Source organism: Castanea sativa, chromosome 6 (genome assembly GCF_040712315.1).
Source record: "Castanea sativa cultivar Marrone di Chiusa Pesio chromosome 6, ASM4071231v1".
NCBI lineage: Eukaryota > Viridiplantae > Streptophyta > Magnoliopsida > Fagales > Fagaceae > Castanea > Castanea sativa.
Window position 1 is genome coordinate 45,951,946 of NC_134018.1, and position 19,323 is coordinate 45,971,268.

At 34.2% G+C, this 19,323-nt stretch overlaps 1 protein-coding gene across 1 annotated transcript; it reads right to left on the reverse strand.

Annotated features, from left to right (window-relative positions):
* Window positions 1–1,596: 1,596 nt before the first annotated feature.
* LOC142640396 (protein HESO1-like) lies at window positions 1,597–17,656 on the reverse strand. The gene is made up of 12 exons (XM_075814464.1): window positions 17,484–17,656; window positions 16,743–16,889; window positions 13,889–14,050; window positions 7,990–8,162; window positions 7,825–7,920; window positions 7,411–7,480; window positions 5,334–5,464; window positions 4,895–5,005; window positions 4,298–4,764; window positions 2,948–3,035; window positions 2,370–2,429; window positions 1,597–1,944 (listed from the first exon to the last, which is right to left on the reverse strand). Exons 2-12 carry the CDS (start codon window positions 16,879–16,881, stop codon window positions 1,930–1,932), a joined length of 1,512 nt encoding a protein of 503 aa, XP_075670579.1. The 5' UTR covers window positions 16,882–16,889; window positions 17,484–17,656; the 3' UTR covers window positions 1,597–1,929.
* Window positions 17,657–19,323: the final 1,667 nt, after the last annotated feature.

Below are 19,323 nucleotides of genomic sequence, written 5' to 3' on the forward strand. Positions count from 1 at the left end.
AAGGATGAGTCCACATTGCAGTGAAGTGAATGGTTTGGGCACACGAATCCCAGGTATTCCGAACTGAGACTTTAATAAGAGTAAGAGTTGGTTAATTAAACAAAATCAAACCGTGAAATTCTATTAAACCATTCATTGTACCATCGTAGAAGTAAATCTCCTTCAAATTTTAACCATTACAAGATAATGTAACACCCCACAATTTAATCATTTTACATCAGTACCATTTCTGTGTAAAATTCCTGGTTAAAATGATGCCTATAATAGAGGTGTCAATTCGGGTTAGCATGTCGGGTTCGTGTCGTGTTGAGGTAGGGGTATTCGACTAAATTACTCTACCTTAACTTGACCCATTTAATAATCGTATCATGATCCTTCAACCCTAACTTGACCTGTTAATAAGGCAGGTTGACCTGACCTAACCCATTTGACACGCATAATAAACGAGTCATGTTAGGTTAACACAAATGTAACACAGCCCATTTCAACCTACATAATATTTAATATAACATCCATCTAGAAATAATTTTTTTTTTACATCCTAAAAGCAGTGCATACACTTCAAGTCTTCAACCCACATTCAAAATAATATAGTTCAACAAGAATATAATATTCATATAGAAATAAGTTCTTTACACTCTTAAAGAAGTGCATACACTTCAACCCAAATTCAAAACAACATAGTTTAACAAAAATAACATAGTTCAACAAAAATATAATATCCTTGGAACTCGCCAAATGCTAAGTATCAATATTGAAAGAATTAGAGTAAACAGTAGACTAATCCTGACTATGACTACGATTATCATCCATAGAGAGAGAGAGAGAGAGCAATAATCGGTTTGAGACTTTGAGTTTGAGAATTAGGCATGAGATTATAAGATAGTAGAGTGAGTAGTACGGCTGAAATTTAAAATAAAAAAATTAGATATTTATAAGAAGGTTTAGAGATTTAGGGTCTGTAGGATTTAGAGATCTAAGGTTTGAGTAATAACCAGTTTGAGACTTTGAGTTTGAGGATTGGGCATGAGATTATAAAATAGTAGAGTGAGTAGTATGGCTGAAATTTAAAAAAAAAAAAAAAAAACTAGATATTTATAAGAAGGTTTAGAGATTTAGGGTCTGTAGGGTTTAGAGATCTAGGGTTTGTAAAGTTTCAATTTCCAATTACATCCCTTGTAAATTTTTATAATTACTCACTTTTCTTTTTAAATTTAAAATATATGTTGGATATAAAAAGTATTTGACAAATCTAAAATAAAATGAATATTTATTTGTTATACGAGTTAAATCAGTTGTATTAAATGGGTCGTTTTGGGTTGAAACAAATAAATTGACGTGTCAAACGTGTCTATTGCGGGTTTCGTGGGTTGACCTGCTTATGACACGTTTCTTATCGTCTCACTTTCAAGTCGACTCTTTTAAGATCCAAATCCATTAAGGTACAACCTTAACCCGAAAAACCCGTGTCGGGTTTGTGTCGTGTTCGCGAGTTGGGTCGAACATTGACACCCTACATATACATATTCTGCATCCTTCAATCTCCAACCCAAGTACACATCGTTTCTGTTTCACTAATATATAGGGGAAATTACATTTACCTTCTCTAACATGTAGGGAAATATATTACATTTACTTGCAAAGAGGTTCGAACAATTGTGACAGTTTTAATAGCTGATACAGTCTTCCACAATCAACCTGAATCCATAACTAAAAGAAAATCAAAATGGATTAAAAGATTCCAAACACTGTTTTTCCAGTACTAGTCACACAAAAGTAGTAATAATTTATATGGCAACTTCAACAAAATATTCTGCGACGTTAAAGCTACAGCTTTTATCTGAATTCACTGCAGCTCCATTAGGGGCATCATCTCCACAAAGCTGAGCAGAAACATCATTTGTGGCAGAATTCAACTGCAAATGCTTCTCAGTTTTTTGGTTCCTGTATTCATAAATCACACGACCAATGCAGTATCAATGCATTGCAAAACATCATAAATGACCCAACTAAAACAATATCAATCACAGTTAAAAGATGATGAAAATACAAGTTAGCATAAACTATAGTAAAGTGTTTACTTTTCTTGAAGGTTCCAATGCAGCAAAGATACAAATCCTAAAGCTTATTTATGCACAATGAATCATACAAATCAAGCCTTGCCCAGGCCCTAGAATGTGATGCCTAAAAACCTAAGAGAGAGAATTATACATTTCTTTTATTCTTGTTTTTCTAATGAAACCAACCTTGAGTAGTCCTCTTGTTTAAACTAAAAGACTATACTTTCAAACACCAAACACATTAACAAACATGCAAACACAGATAACAAGCAACTTTTAAGGATTGCAATTGCAGAAACAAGTTCTCACATCTGAATCATCATCAGATTTATCAAAAAACTTCTTCAGACCATCAGCTGCCTTGCTTATCTGCAAAAAGTAAAATCACGATATATCAGTTGGTGTCATCAGCACTTTGGCCAAATATATTAGTGGGGAAAAAAAAAGCCTCTGAGCTGTTGCTTAGATAAGCAGTACATTAACCACGTCATAGCCTAAAAGTGAACTTCTAGCAAGGTCCAATCCATTAATTACTGATATATCACATGCTTAATTGGACCAAATAACTATATACATTATCCCATCTTGTGAAAGGCTCAAAAATAAGATTAGTAACATCAATGTGTCGAAGAACATATACACCACTCTACCTTATTTGAACTTAAAGGAAACACACACACCCAATACTCCCAATACAAAACTATCAAAAAAGATACTTGCACTATTTGGTCTTCCACCAAATAAATCATATTTTAAATCATTAATGTGATGAAACAAACATATACACCACTCCACTAATTAATTGATAACCTTAGGAAACATAGACACCCAACACCAAACAGGTTGGGTTTTAGCAAGATATATAGAGCTAAATAATCCAACAATACCTCGGGTGCATACATGTAGCCTAGTCCAGCTACCAAGCCTCCCAATAAAAGGCCACCAATGGAGAGACTTGATTTTCCAGCATCTCCACTGCACTTGCACAAAATAGCAAGTGCTTAGAAAAAAAGATATCTTTCCAACATGAGAAGTAGCTAAGATTCTTTAAACTGGAAATAACAGAAACCTCAACAGGAAGTGAAAGAAGATTAACCGTTAACTGCATCAAATGTAAATGGTTCAAGTCTTGCGGCTGCAACATGTTTAAAACTTTTTCTTTCGTTTTTTAAATTAACATATCACACAAACTCATTTTTAAATTTCTTCTACTTTCATCTGCTTTCTCAGCAACCAAAAAAATAAATAGCCTACAAACAACCACCACCCAGGTCCCAGAATTAACAGAATAAAGAAGCATTTAACAATATTCCCAAGATGCCCCTTCAAACCCAACAAATCTGTTCCCCATCTCCCAAAAAATGGTATATTACAGCTATCACCCCAATGGTATACCTTTAAAACAAGGAACTACTATGTGCTTTATTTTTTGACACTTACCTTACCTCCTTAGTAGTTAGCTCCTTGAAGCATTTTTGTTACTTTAGAATTTGATGATGTGGCAAGTGCCTACATCACCTATTGGGAAGAATTGAAGGAAAAGAATGCTCTACCCTTTTACACCATTTGAATTGAGAGAAACCAAATCAGGATTTAAGGAGAAAATTCAAGAGAAATCAGAAATATGAGTGTAGAACGATCTGTTTCTTCAATTCTCATAATATGCAATGTTGCCACTTGCCACATCAATGATTCCATTTAAAGGACATACTTCATACAGCTAACCACAGGGGATGTGAGTGTCACAATTCACAAATAGAGCACATGGTAGTTCCATGCTTTAACATTTGTAATTTACCCCAACAGGAAAAAAGAAAAACCCAAACAGAGGAGTATACCCCCATCCCTTTTCCACCTCCCCACCCCTCTTCCCCATCTGGACACAGTAAACCATTGATGACCCCAAAACAGATCTTAAAGTCATGCAAAAAATATTGTCCCTGAATGCTTTAAACTTTATGTGGATCTTAAAAATATGCCACAACAAAAAATGCATCAAAATGGTTAGTAGAAACATAATTTTGTCAAAGCATCAATAAACATTACAAATCTTTCCATGTTTTCAAGATCCAAAATAGGCCAAAATCAATGTGGGTGCCCACATTTGTTCATTTTGTGATTGCATACCAATATGTGTGTGCCATTAAACTTTCAAAAGAAACAACGAACTATACTGTAAAAAGCCATTTGAATAATCAAAAACTGGTGAAACCTATCCATTAGATTTTGGTCTTCACCTGTGCTGGCCTTGACTTTGTGCCTGCACAATTTCTGTCATGCTTGGATTGTAAGAGCAGCTTTCTAACCTTGAGTTCTGAAATTGGTACTGCGTTTTTGACTCAGATGCCTCAAATTTGCCATACATGTTCACAGTTTCTGTCAAGGTTGGATTGTTAGAATTGCTTGTCAACCTCAAGTTCTGAAATTTGTTCTGAGTTTCTGCCTGTAAGTTCACATTCCTGTGCACATGTGGATGTGTTAGGTGGGGCTGGTAGCCCCCACCGTAAGAAACTGAATTCCTAAGACGTGATCTAATTTCCTGGGATACTTGTGATCGAACAAGCGTGACAAGCAGAGAATCCTGATTCTGATCAGCTGAACTAAGCCTACGGCGGCTGATCTCAAATGCTTCAGATATCCTTGTCAACTCACTTATTTTAACAGCCCTCGCAGAATTTTCTGGCTGCTCAAAAGGATCCTCAATCTTACCGGCCATCAACAGTGCCAATAACAAAATCAGTAGCAGTGGCAGCAGTAATAATAGCATTGTAGAAATGTCAAAGTGAGAGCTGACAATAATGTACATGTGTGTAGAGAGAGAGAGAGAGAGTTACCAATATTGGATCAGTTTTCCGCGACCATCTTATATTGCTCCTTCTGTACACCCACTCTCCAGTTTTTGTACAAATTCCTTGCTCTGAGGCCTTGACACCGATGTTAGAAAACTGCCCCCCCGCCCCAAAAAAAAAAAGAAAAAAGAAAAAATCTCTAATCAATAGCATTAGGAAGCGCATATGATGCCATAGCAGCCATCCCTTAAGATACTGGGAAGACACCAGGCAAACTTCAACAAAATATTATAAGAAAAGGGCACTTTCCGAGTATATAAACATCTGGTACATAATCAACATTTTAAAATATATATATAAAATCCGGATATATAGCGTTAATTGCATAATCAGGTCAAATATATCTTGAAATTTGATAAACACCATATAAATGTCTACAACCAAGATTCTTCATTAAGGTAGAAAGCATGACAGAAATGATTACCTTTGCAAGGAATGAAATGAAAAGTTCAGACAAAGAACTGTGATTAACTCGTCTGACTTTATTTTGTCTGAACCTTCTTATGTTAGCAGCGCAAGCTTCAGCAATATTTCTCTCTGCAACAGTTCTCAGACCTGCATGAGGCATGTTGAAATACAGGTTCCATGACTATATGCCTCCTTAGTCAACTGCTACTTTGATTCAACAGATTATTTCAATAGGTAAGTTTTTTTAGTGATAGTCTCGAGTTCTACAGACAAACATGATTAAACCAAAAAATAAAGCGCTCAACCCAGCAATGCAAATTAAAGACAAAAGGCATAAGAGAATAGGACCCCTTGAAATAACATTCAACCCACCCCCCACCCCCCAAAAAGAAAGTTGTTTTAGAGAACCTGTCATGAACTCAAAATAATGCATCTATCCCACAAATCCATTACAACCAAGTTGGTCAATCCTCCAATAAATCAAAATCCTCCTATTTTTCCAAAAACCCCAAAAAAGCAAGGTTACAATCCAATACTGTGATGGTGTGGCCCACAACGATGATGGGATAGTTGGGCCTGGACCCCAAATTTGTGTGCTGGTTAAGGGTATAGCCCACAATGGGAGGTCCAAGGAGGAATCTAGTTGCTGTCTAGTAGAGGAAGGTTATTGAACGGTGGTTGATGACTGAATGCCTGATTACCTGAGGAGGATCTCAGGTGGCTGAGGTGTCCTTTAGCTGTCCTGAGCTAGATCACCTTTTCCCAATTCTGGTTAAGAATGTCTCTCCTTTTCTCTCGTGTTTCTCTCCCGTAAAAATATTCCAACCCCTTTTCCTTTGAATCCCTGTCCTTTTATACTCTTCCATTAGTGGGATAGTAATCATAGGAAGATATTCTACCTGTGCATGAGTCTCATCATTCACCAGGTTTAAGTGGCCCTTTGAGTTTAAGCTGTTGTTCCAGCTTGTCTAATTCCACCCTAGGGAGTGGGTCCACTTTGGCTTCGTCGCCACGATGATTCCCTTGTAACTTGAACTAAGCATCAAGGCCCGTGCTTAGTTGGCAAATTCCTTAATGGTAAGTTGATGGCTTACGCGTTAGTTCAGCTCGGACCTATCACCTATAGGCCGGGCCAAGGATCAATAGTCCTCGGCCCGAGCCCAGTATGGGCCGAACTTGGTCCACTCACATTACCATTAATTGAACTCATATTTTTCCCTATTTCATTTTCCAAATGTTTTGTTCTGCTAGGTAGATGATTTCTCTCAAACACTTTGTTTCAATTACATCATTGGCACATGTATATAATCAGTTTGATTTATCCCATCTAAATCCATTCTAGAGGAAAGAAAGAGAGAATGATTTGGTGACATTTTGTACTCCCAACAACCGTCACGTGGGTCATATAATTAACACAATATTTATCTACAAATGTCTGCTACCAAAGAACATTAAATTTAACTAAAAATTCAAATTAAATTGAGATGAGATTTCTGCTTTCATAAACCTATATGATGTTTTAATATAACTTTGTTATGACAAGACAATCTAATGCTACATGGCTCCTCTTCCAAGTAAACTGCACCGTAGAATTACCATTTAGGTATCTTTTAAGAATACTAGCATTAATATTATTATCTAAGCCTCAGTTACCCTAGTACTCAGCCAAACCAATCATATGGCTTTGATAACAGAAGAGGAAACAAAAACCCCGGTTCCATGACCTTTGGACCACACCACACTAAAGTGTAAATGTGGCGGTATAAAATTTGGAAACACCAAACCCAAACATAGAGAGAAAGAAAATGATTCATATGAACCTGGGACATAGGAATATGTTCCTTAGAACCTAGTTGACCTGATCCTGTCCCAAACAAAATAGCCTTTTTTTAAAAAAAAACTGCAATCGGCCTTCTAAATCACCCATCCCCCCCCCCCCCCCCCCCAAAAAAAAAAATAATAATAACAGCATGCAAAATAGAAAAATATTAATGTGTTCAGAGAAAAGAGTACGACTCAGCTTATGTCTCCACCACTGTAAGATTCCAAAACAACATAGATGTTTTGTGCTTAAGATTAAAGATGAAAATTACCTTGAAGATCATCAGCAACATTTCCAGCGTATATATCTTTAAGAGGTGGAAAAATTTCAGGTTCACATGTCTGAAAGAAAATTAAATCTTCCTACCTCTTGTCAGAACTGAATCAGTAAATTTCAAAATGCATGGAAGCGAAGACAAGAAACCAGACCAACTCAAGAATATATATACATAAATCAAAATATGTAGGTAGGAAGAACATATCTTGGCCTCTCATAACAAGACAACATATTTTAATCATAAAAGGAACAAGACTGATGCAACAGTATAATACTTTTTTTTTTTAATAACATTAAGCAATCCAAGTCCAAAGCAAACATTTTGGATGCATGAGATGGAGCAACAAGTAAATCTCTTCGCATTTTAACCCTTTCATAAATTATACGAGAAATAATTATAAAGAATTACCTGAAAATGGAATATCACAAGCAAACTGAGAGAGTATGAGTTGAGAGTCCCACCATTTGGATCATTTATGTCATGTGCCTTTGCCCATTCCTTGACCTACACAAACTAGAAACAATGCATCATATGCCAAACAATGGCAAATATTAGATTGCTACAAGAACATACCAGTAAAATCATGTCACGAAAGCGCCCATCTATCTCACTGATCCACAAAAAGAGTTTGGACTTCATTTGGCCCTTCAAGTTATCAATTGATACATCACAAAAGATCTTATGGCTACTCTCGCATTTTAGAATTGGAACTTTTGCAGGGATGAATTGGACCATCTGCCATTGGCCTGCAGATCAAAAATGTTATGAAATGAAGAAAGAGGCATCATAATGAAGAATAATCAAACAAAGAAGAACAATGTTGAACCCGTAAAAATTAAGTAAGCTTGCATTACATCATGCATTATGCTCTTAGCACTTTCAGTTGGGAAATAAACACATTGGGAACCTCCAATTGAGTAATTAATTAAACATATAGGGACGCCATTTAACCTAAAAGCTTAAGCTTATGAGGCACCAAGTAGGAAAACCACTAGAAGTCAGCACCTAGGGTAGATCTGGAGTTAGCATCAGACCAAAGAAAGACCAAACGAGCATTTCTTCATTCGTCAAAATATCAACTCTCTCTCAAGGAGTACAATAGGTTGCTTATAAAGGATTGCTAAACCTTAGTTTTAATTGGCTAAGAAACCCTAATTGCCTTATTACAAAAATAACTTGTTTCTAAATTAAAATACTAATAGTCCAATAAACTAATAGGACCTAAAACATAAAAATACAATTGGCTTGCAAATATAAATAATACTAAATAATAATCTTCTTGTGTCTCCCGCATTATTCTCTTCTGGTTGGAGAAAACTCGACCTCGAGTCCTAAAGTGTTGAAGGATTAGGATGCTGACAAATAATACTTGTTTCAAGTCTGGAATCACCCTAGGGAGCATAGAGAAAAGAAAAACCTTGAATTCCACCATGTCAAACTCTTCTAGAATAAAAAAATCAATATGTGGAATCAATATAATCTTATCTTGAACCATTGGAAGCACTATGTTATCCACTTTCTCCACTTTAGCAAACTGTTTGTCTTCATGCACCATGAAAGGCTGATCAAAAGCAGATTCATTAGCTTCCAATATCACATCATGTGCACTCTCTAACATAATATTCTCTTTAGAAACCATCTTTTCACCTTGCTACTCTTTAATAGATTCATTTCCTTGCACGCATGTTAAAGCAACACTTGTCGAGACATGTACGTCTGTGTCAACATTAGGCTTTGGTGTTGCTTGAGGATTCTCCACGACTAAGATATCATCATCAATGTTGTCTTCTATATGGGTAGCAATAAGTTCATTGTGATCAATTATCCTTGGTTTCCCAATTGAATCGGTTTGAGTCTTCATTTGCTCCATCTGAGCAATCCTGTCTTGAACATCTTTCATGAGCTTTACAGATAATTCTTTTAATTCCTTAGTAGATAATTCCTTGATAGATTGTTCAAAAGTGCGCTGAGGACATGAAATGGAATGAGGATTCATCGTATTTGCTTCAACTTAAAAAGTACCACACTAAGATTGTGGTAGATACTTAGCTTGAAAGTATGGTGACAAATACTCATCATAAAGCTTTTCTTCATATCTTCTCACACACTAATGGCAGGTTCATAATTTAGATAGCGGAAATATTCAAGATTCTTCCAAAACAATTGTGCTCTACCTCTTAACTTCAACTTTGCATACCTAACTTTTATGTTGTTCGCAAAATTTGCTTGCTCAAAGAATTGCTCCATCCCATTCATCCAGTTGACAAAATCCCGTGGATTAGTTTTACAACCATCAAAATACGGTGCTTCTGATATTTCCATGATTCTCTAAAATAGTGCTTCAACAAATAGTTGGAAGTTGGAACAAAAACCTGGGCTGCTGTGATGTTCTCTAGACAGGTCGTTGGAATGGGCTTCTAAGACTATTCTCCCAAATAGTTGCTAGAATTGGGCTAGTTGACAAATTTGGATTTCATGGGCTAGGTCTTGTATTTTTTTATAAAATAAAAAAAATAAATAAAAAAACTGGTGTTGTAAAATGTGGGCTTTAGGCTTGTTAACAAATGGGTCAGGCAAGGGTTTGTCTCTAAAATGGGTTGGAAAGAATTTTTTTTTTTTTGGCTAAAGGAAGTGAATAACGTAGAAGGGGCTGTACTGGGTTACCTTTGAGATCAACGACACTGAGCAAGAGAAGGTCATGGCAACGCAAGGCAGGGATGGAAGGTGCTTATAGTGGGTTGCTGGTGCAAAAGGGATCTGTTGCTAGCAGCGTATCCGGCGGTGGTTTTGAAGGCTGGCGACTGTAGTTATTTTCTGCTTGGCTGGGAAATCTGGTTTACTGTAGTGGTTGGTATTCCGATGGTTAGGAAATAATGATTGCACTGGATTTTTTTTTGTGATTTTTTTTTTTTATTCTGGGTTGATTGCGCTTCAAAGTTCAACAAATCGGTGTTTGCTCTGATACCAAAACTGATGCAGGACAACCAGAATAAAACTGTAACAACAATAAAATAAGGGATATGACCTAGGAGTCAGCACCTAGGCCTTGCTTGGAGTTAGCACCAAGTGGGAAAACCACTAGGAGTCAGCACCTAGGGTAGACCTGGAGTTAGCACCAGACCAAAGAAAGACCAAATGGACATTTTTTCATTCGTCAAAATATCAACTATCTCTCAAGGAGTACAATAGGTTGATTATAAAGGATTGCTAAACCCTAATTCTAATTAGCTAGGAAACCCTAATTGTCTTATTACAAAAGTAACTTGCTTCTAAATTAAAATACTAATGACCCAATAAACTAATAGGACCTAAAACATAAAAATACAATTGGCTTGTAAATATAAATAATACTAAATAATAATTTTCTTGTGTCTCCCGCATCAAAAACTCTGGGATCTAAATTTTCAAAGATTATTGACACCATCCACATATTATGTGTCCTTGTCTTCACAATTTCTAAAAGTTTTTTTTTTTTTTTCAAACATGGTTACAATAAAGACTTAAGCACGTGCATGAGGAATGAAACAAATTGATGAAAACAGCCGCTCAAAGAATCCCGCACATCAATCAATATATATATATAAGCAGAGACCTCATGTGAGAGTGTATGAGGTCCTGCCACGTGGCGCTCTAATATTGTATTTAACTTTTTTTTACCTTTTTCATTAAGTTTTTTTAACCGTTACTCAATAGATTATAGTAACTTATTTTTACTATTATATAAATTTAGCAATTTTTACCTCTTTTTATTAAGTATTTTTTACTGTTACATAATAGATCATAGTAACTTTTTTTTACTGTCCTGCTACGTGGCACTCTAATATTGCATTTAACCTTTTTTACCTTTTTTCATTAAGTTTTTTTAAACGTTACCCAATAGATCATAGTAACTTATTTTTATTATTATATAAATTTAGCATTTTTTACCTCTTTTTATTAATTTTTTTTACTGTTACTCAATAGATCATAGTAATTTCTTTTTACTATTATATAAAATATGGGCTGTTCTTGACAATTAGACCCATTAGACCAAAAAAATTTTCATTAAGTTTTTTTAACCGTTACCCAATAGATCATAGTAACTTATTTTTACTATTATATAAATTTAGCATTTTTTACCTCTTTTTATTAAGTTTTTTTTACTGTTACCCAATAGATCATAATAATTTCTTTTTACTATTATATAAAATATGGGCTGTTCTTGACAATTAGACCCATTAGACCAAAATTAATTCACTATAAAATAAACTACCTTTTAAAAGTAGACCAAACCTTATGAAAAACTCAAGTCAATTCTTACCTTACATATTATGACCCAAGTTTGACCCTTCCCACGTGTAAATCAAAGCAAAAATTCTTACCCTCTTACAAATTCTCTTCTTCCTCCCTCACGTATAGGTGATACTTCTAAAAAATCTCATCATCATGAAATCATGTCTTCATTTTTCCCCAATTTCAATTCAATTTGCTTTTGTCTATTAATAATATTCTATGCAATTTATGCACCAATGCAACAAAAATATATATAAATCTTAAGATCCCTAAGGTTGTTGAAATAATTGACAAGTGCATATTTTTAAAATTTATAATAACAAAAAAGTCTAATAAATATCATACACTATCTCACAAAATGCCATTAACTTAATATTTTCTTCAAAAAAATTCAATGATAGGAATGGTAAAAAACATGATCGGAATGGTAAAAAACATGATCATATACAAGAAATACCAAAAATACATGCAAATTGAAGTTTTTGATGCAACTATCAAAACAAATTTTGTGATATTTGATTGAGATGTCGAGAAAATTCTAATTGAATCTACAAGATATTTTGCTGAAAAATAAACAGAGGTACAACTTATTTAAATTATTGTAAAAATATTGATATTGGAAAACAAATTCCACATGATTTGAAAAAAACAATTAGGAAAAAAATGGATTTCTCTACTTCATTTGAATGAATTCAATCTAAATGATGGTTTTGAAAATTACATAGTTACTAAGATTTTTGATACACCTTCAAATGGTAAAAAGGTATGGAAGAAAAAAAAAACACAATTCAATATGCTATATTAATTCTTTTTACTGCACTATTCCAAAATTAACAAAAATAAAAATATTTACAAAAAACTGTAACATCATTGAAATTTAATATAAATACAAATACTATGAAAAATCTTAGCGAGAAAGTCCAAACTTTGTAAGATCCAATTAAGAATCTCTCGATGCCAAATCATTAGTGATTAACACAAATGATGCAACAAAAGGAAAAAAAAATGATGAAAGCTCAAAAATTGAACAAATATGGACGGACTAAACTTCAAACGTTGAAGATAGAGAAATTGATGATGATAACAAGCATCACCATACCTTAATAACAAAGATTGAAGAAAAGAAAAAAAAAGATTTCATAATGAAGTTTTTTATTACATCATATAATAAAAATCAATAATATAGAATAAATTAATATGCTTTTATCAACTATTATTATACAATATTACTCCAAGTTGTTTTAATTATTGCTCATTACTTGAACAAAAATAATTATAATAGACTTATGTGAGCAATTTATAATTGTTACTTTTTATGATAAATTCATTACTAACAAAGTTTTATAATAAATATGTTATAATATATGTCTAATATTTTTCAAAAACAAATTTACATAAAACATTACAACAGTATTCGTGCGATGCACTGAAAACTTACTAGTTTTTCTTTATAAAAAAAAAGAAAAAAAGAATCTTGCACATTTTCTATTACAAACCGGAAAAATGACCTTGAACGTCTGCTGTACAACATAATTACAAACTACAGAGACACTAAACTTTCAGAACTAGTCTGCACACTCAATAAAGTTTGGAAAATGTTAACAAGCACCACCTAGTATTTGTTAAAGTTTCTATTTTTGTGTTTCACTTAAAAAAAAGAAAAAAAAAATTGTCAAAAAAAGTATTAAAAAAAAATTGCCAAAAACTAAAAACTACCAAAAATTAAAAAATTACCCAAAAATTTACTCAAAGTATGTTGTTAACGGCCACTTACGTGCCCGTTACCACAACCCATAAAGTTTTACTAAATTCTGTAAGAAAAAATTGCAAAAGGTGAAGATAGTACACTGACTGAAGTTTCCCAATTTGCACTTTATATAAATTACAGTTCATATCCAGCTTTACACATAATCTTTTTTTCTTTTTTTTTTAAGATAAGTTCCAGGATTCATAAATACTTTTGGCCCATATGATTAAGTGTCCCAATTGCGAGAACGTGTATTTCGAGACATGCACTGGAGTCTGGAGACAAGCAATTACAATAAAGCAAAAACTTAAGTTAACAAACGTGCAAGAGAGATTGTGCAAAATATAAGAACAATGGATTTTCTGAAACTTCTATGCCTAAGTGACAGAATACAAGCATCTAAGAGAGAGAGAGGTGGGGAAACTAAAAATGCTTGAAGTCAAAGCAAATTACCTCTCAAAGGATTTAGCAAATCCACAAGTAATCTTTGTTTGCGGTCACTTTCAACGTATGAAATATATCCACCCTCCTTGGGTAAATTGATAGAGATATCCACGTCACCCCATTTTGTGAACAGATTGGACACAAATGACCCAAATGGCTCCACTGCTGCCCCTGTTTGAGCCAGGTCATTAATTTATGTTGTTAATCATAAATTTTTTTAACTAATGGCAAGAATTATTCCTCATGTAAATAAGACATAAAAGTTCATGATGACTCAACAAATGAAATGCAGAGAAAGAAGAAACCAGAAGGAAAATTCGCTTAATCTGATGATCTTTACTTTAGGTTACTTGTCTTGGATTGAGGGAAAAAAAGGAAAACAATGAAGACAAATATTTATATGGTGCTAAAAACCTACAGAAGTCTTTGTAGCATGCAACATCATCTTTACCTTTTTTCTATGGGGATTAAACTACAACAACTCTAGCCCAGCCATCCTGTATCAAGTCAGAAAAGATGGATCCCCTTTAAGGAATTCCTATCTCTATGCACATGGAGATGAAGCTTCCTCACCAAGACCAACATTCAAAAGAACTTAGGTTCCAGAAAAATAAAAAAATGTCATTGAGACAGAATCTTAAGATAATTTGAAACTAGTTTCGTCTATAACACAGTAGACATATAGGTCGGGAATTCTAAATATGCAACTTAAGTTCCTTTGGGACTTTCAAGATTGGGAGCTAGAAGGGGTGAGGGAGACTTTTTAGGCTTGAAGGATGAAATGCAGGTAACAATGAACTACAGAAAGTAAATAAATTATATTCTAAGGAACTATGTACAAGGACAAAACTTTTAGTAAAATCAGGTGCCATTGGATTCCAAGTAACTAGGCTATTCATGATCACACTATACCCGATTCCAAACAGAGCAATTCGAAGTCTAATCAATCTAAGCAGTAAACAGTTTGAAGGTAAAATATGCAAAGCAGTGAACATAACTAAAACATCAAATTGAAGATAATGCATTGTGGATGAAACAGAACTAACAACTAAAACTTGAATCTAACTAAAATAAACTTGCATAAACAAGACTAAATTGAGTAACAAGATTACAAGAAAGCGCTTACAAGCATGAACACCTTTTAAGCCCTATGAACTACGAGAGAATCTCCTAAGGAACTAATATTACAAGGAATGATATGGTCTCTGTATAAGCAAGTTTGTCAGTGAATAATGGTGTCCTTTTCTAGAGAATCAGCCCTCATTTATACTTGAGGCTAGATGAAAATTGACAGTTGTTCCTTCCAAGTGTCTTTCTTTCCCTGAGCTTGAAAATTGACACTCGTCGTTATTTCATACACTTATATGGGTCAATAACTGCCATGGGATCTGCTACATTTGCCCCCAGGTCATTTTCCATGTACCCGTGCCTTCACAGGTTTAACTTCCCTGTTGTGCCACTTGGAATGTCCTTAGCAAGCCAGGAAATTTTGGATTAATACCAACAAGGAGGTCTAGTGTATGATTCTATTATGAGGGTTTGAGACATGTGCATCTGCATATCCTTAGAAAGGTGTGTGGGGTAGCAAGGTACCTCATAAGGTGGCTTTCTTTGTGTGGACAACAGCCTGGGATAATCATGTTAAGAGGAAGATGGTGGCTGTTAATGAGTGTATAATGTGCAAGTGTAGTTGTGGTACTTGGCATTTTTAGCATTTGGAGTGATATGGGTGATGCCAAGGTGGGTGATAGACTTGATGTTTTCATGGAGACGAGCGTTTGGTTGGTCAAAACTGGCTGTGTGGCAAGCTAGTCCTCATTATATTATGTGGACCACTTGGAGAGAGAGAAACTATAGGACTTTTGGCGATGAAGAGAAATCGACGCAGGATATTAAGAGTAGTTTTATGAGAACTTTGTTTGAATATCGCACTATGATTGAGGGGGTTTCATGTAACTATTTAGTTGAGTTTTTGGACCATATGGCTGTCCATTTATAATTTTTTTAACGAAGCTCGTCATTATGAGCTCTCCTTTCATATAATAAAATATCTTATTTATTAAAAAATAAAAAGTTCGAAGAGCCAAGAGAAGAAGGTGCTTAATTTTCCAAATAAAAAGAAAAGTCACTTAATTATTAGTCGCATAATACCAGTCACTCATGCTCAAAAAACCCTCCAATGTGCCACGCCACCTGCAGAACTATATTGCCAGCTGCCAGCTCCCTCTTCACATTTTAAGACCCAACCAAATATCCAATAGATATGGGCCAAACGGTTTGTGCTCATGTAAATATTAGTGAATTCAAAACTACAGCATTTCAACATCTTAAAGAAAACCATGGCCACTAGGTTAAATTTGATCACAAATGCCTCCAATGTACTGGCCAGTGATGATATAAAGTCATCTCAGAGCAAATACCATAGGTTAAATTTTATCAAATGCTCCCCCCGCCCTCTACACAAAGCCCACAACCCAAACAGGTTGAACAGCAGCCATGATTCTTTGGCAGGCTTTTTTACTAAATATATATCATAGATCAATTAATGACAACTAGAACACACCTTAAATGCCACCTAACAGCCCATTGAATTGGAAATTTTTTTTACAAGTCAACTATATGTTTTTTCATAGTATGAAAGTCGACCAGTATCACAATTCCAGAGATCAAAAAGCTTCCCTCTTTTAACATGAGCTGTGAACCCTTCCAATGGATGGATCTGTGCATAAATTTTTATGGGATATAGAATGGAATCCTACCATTCCCACCAACTTGTATCTTCAATTGCAAATCGTCGAAGTTTTACTGATTTTAATTATTAAAAAAAAAAATCTTTTGACAGAACCATGAAAGTACAAATTACCTCTCAAACTTTGCACAGATTGAACAACTCTTCGTAGTTCACTAATGACTTGAGCCCGTGTCGCCAAATCCTCCTGCTTGGGCTTGAGCACTTCAAGTATTTCCTTGAGTATATGCTCCAATGTACTATTGGCACTCATTTTTATTTCTGAAAAAACATTAGCGATGCAGATCAATGTGTCAAAATTCAAGTGCAATAATGGCAAATAACGCAAGGTAGAAACCGTTAAAGACACACCTGAAAATGGTAACACCTTATTCCAATATGAAGAATTTCATCAAAGCAAAGACTCAAACCATAAATTAAGCTTTGAGTATTGCTCAGAAAGTTAAGATGTAAGTCGTATATCACTTTATCACTATAGCAAAGTTCATTGCATCTAACATATACTTTAGATTTATAGAATGAAAAATAACGTTACACATAGATTTGAGGATACTAAGTCTGATCATGTAAAACATAAACTGAGGACAAATGAACTAACAAGAATTTTTACGCAAGGACCCCTATTTTATCGTTTTCAATTCATCAACTAAAAACACATTACTTAAAAACCGATAAACAAATCAAATAAAATAACTGCACCAAAACAAAACAAAACCCCACGTCAAAAAAATTGCTTATTCATATAAAAAATAATTAAACTAACAACAAATAGATACACAAATCTTTCAGATTGCTATATACACCAGAGCAAAAATATATATACTATATCAGAATCATCATCAACAAAACCATTACCTGAAAGCTTGACTGAGACTTTTTTGTACTACCTTTACTAGGAATAGGTCTAGAACTACAAAGGAATCCAGATCCTAAGCTACGCTATCACATTGCCTTTTATAAGGCAAACCAAGTTGAGAACTTTATTTACAATAATTATTAGTACATAGTACATACCATGATAGAGTTGTAGAGTGTATAGTAGGACTTTGCTTAGTGAGAGGGGTTTTTTTTTTTTTCCAGCTTTTGTGGGGCCTTTAACGAGGTGCGGAAAAGGAAAAGGTGGGTAACAAAGAAGAATATTTGTTGGGTTGTCCACACTCCCCTCCTCAGTCATTGGTGGACTTGGAAATAATGACTTTGATTAAACAAAAACTTTTGATTTTGATGATGGTAGGAGACTTGGGAGTGAAGTCTTGGTCTTCACCACCCCTCATTCTCATTGTACAAAAACCTTGCTTTTTCTTGTGCATTGCATTTGTTAATAATGCCTGTGCAGAATCAAGCAACCAGTAGCTACTAGTGTAACACCACGTATTTTTTTTATACCAATTTAATTATTATACTTAAATTATAAAAGAGACCTACAATTAAATGGATTATATTAATCTGGGCCTAAGATATTAAAAATGAGATATATAATTTGGAATATAAAGCCCAAGTGAGGTGACATAAGTATATATATATATATGAGCCTTGTTAAGCTTAAAAAAAAAATTAAATAAATAAAACCCTAGCTTTCTTTCTCTTTGGTCACACGTGTATTTCCTTTTGTTTCAGCCGACTATTGAACTCTGCTTTCTTCACTATGGCATTGAGTTGGAGTCTACATGTATGATTTTCTAATGCTCTAAATTTAAGAAGTTGGAATAGTCATAGGTAGAAATTGTTATGAACCTAGATTATCTCTATACTAATAGAAAAGAGTGCAGCCTCCACAACCATCACCTTTTTGTTATTGGCTAAAACAAGTCCAACGGCATCATGGGAATTATAGGCTACTAGATTGATAGTTAAGGCTTCTACATGGCTTCCTATATTTGATTGAATAGATATATATAATAATTTTTTTACTATGAAGATTTAGAGCTTTTAAAAGGGAGTTTTGGCTTCTCTAGCAGACCATGATGATTATTGTAATAGGAATTGTATATATATAGCCGTATGGTCACCATAGACTTTGAAATTGAACAAATAGAGTAATAGGCTTGGACTTTGTAACTATGTTAAAGGGATAAGGGTGCTTGTATTAATATGTATTCACACATAGCCTCCATTGTTGACCAAATCAACTATCACCCTTTTATTGTTTTCTAAAACTTGTCCAGCAGCTTTAATGGGGGAATAGACAACTAGATGAATGAATTAAGGCTTGTACGTGGGAGCCATGTTAGATTGAATATATATATATATATATATATATATAATGTTAGAGTCAATAGATATCCCACTTGATGTATATATATAATATTGAGTCTATACCCAGTAGCATCAAGTGGGAATGCTAAGCAACTAGATGGATAAATTAAGGCTATACGTGGCTTCCAATATTAAATTGGTTAGTTAAGTGAATAAACAGAGGATTTTGGATATAATAATTTTGACTAGGATAAAACCGTTTAAGCGTGAAAATAGATTTTTAAGTGGGAAATTGTGTATTGATGAACCTATTTTTGGTGTTGCTAGGTTCTAATTCTACAGATTTGTTATGATTCAAGGGAGGTTGATTTCCTTTATTTTTGCAACTAAGAGGTAAGTGGTGTTTGCTAATTTTGGGAGTTTTCCCAAAACAGTGTTTGATTATTAAACTATTCTATATCAAATAAATATGTTGATATTATATATAAATTGATACTTT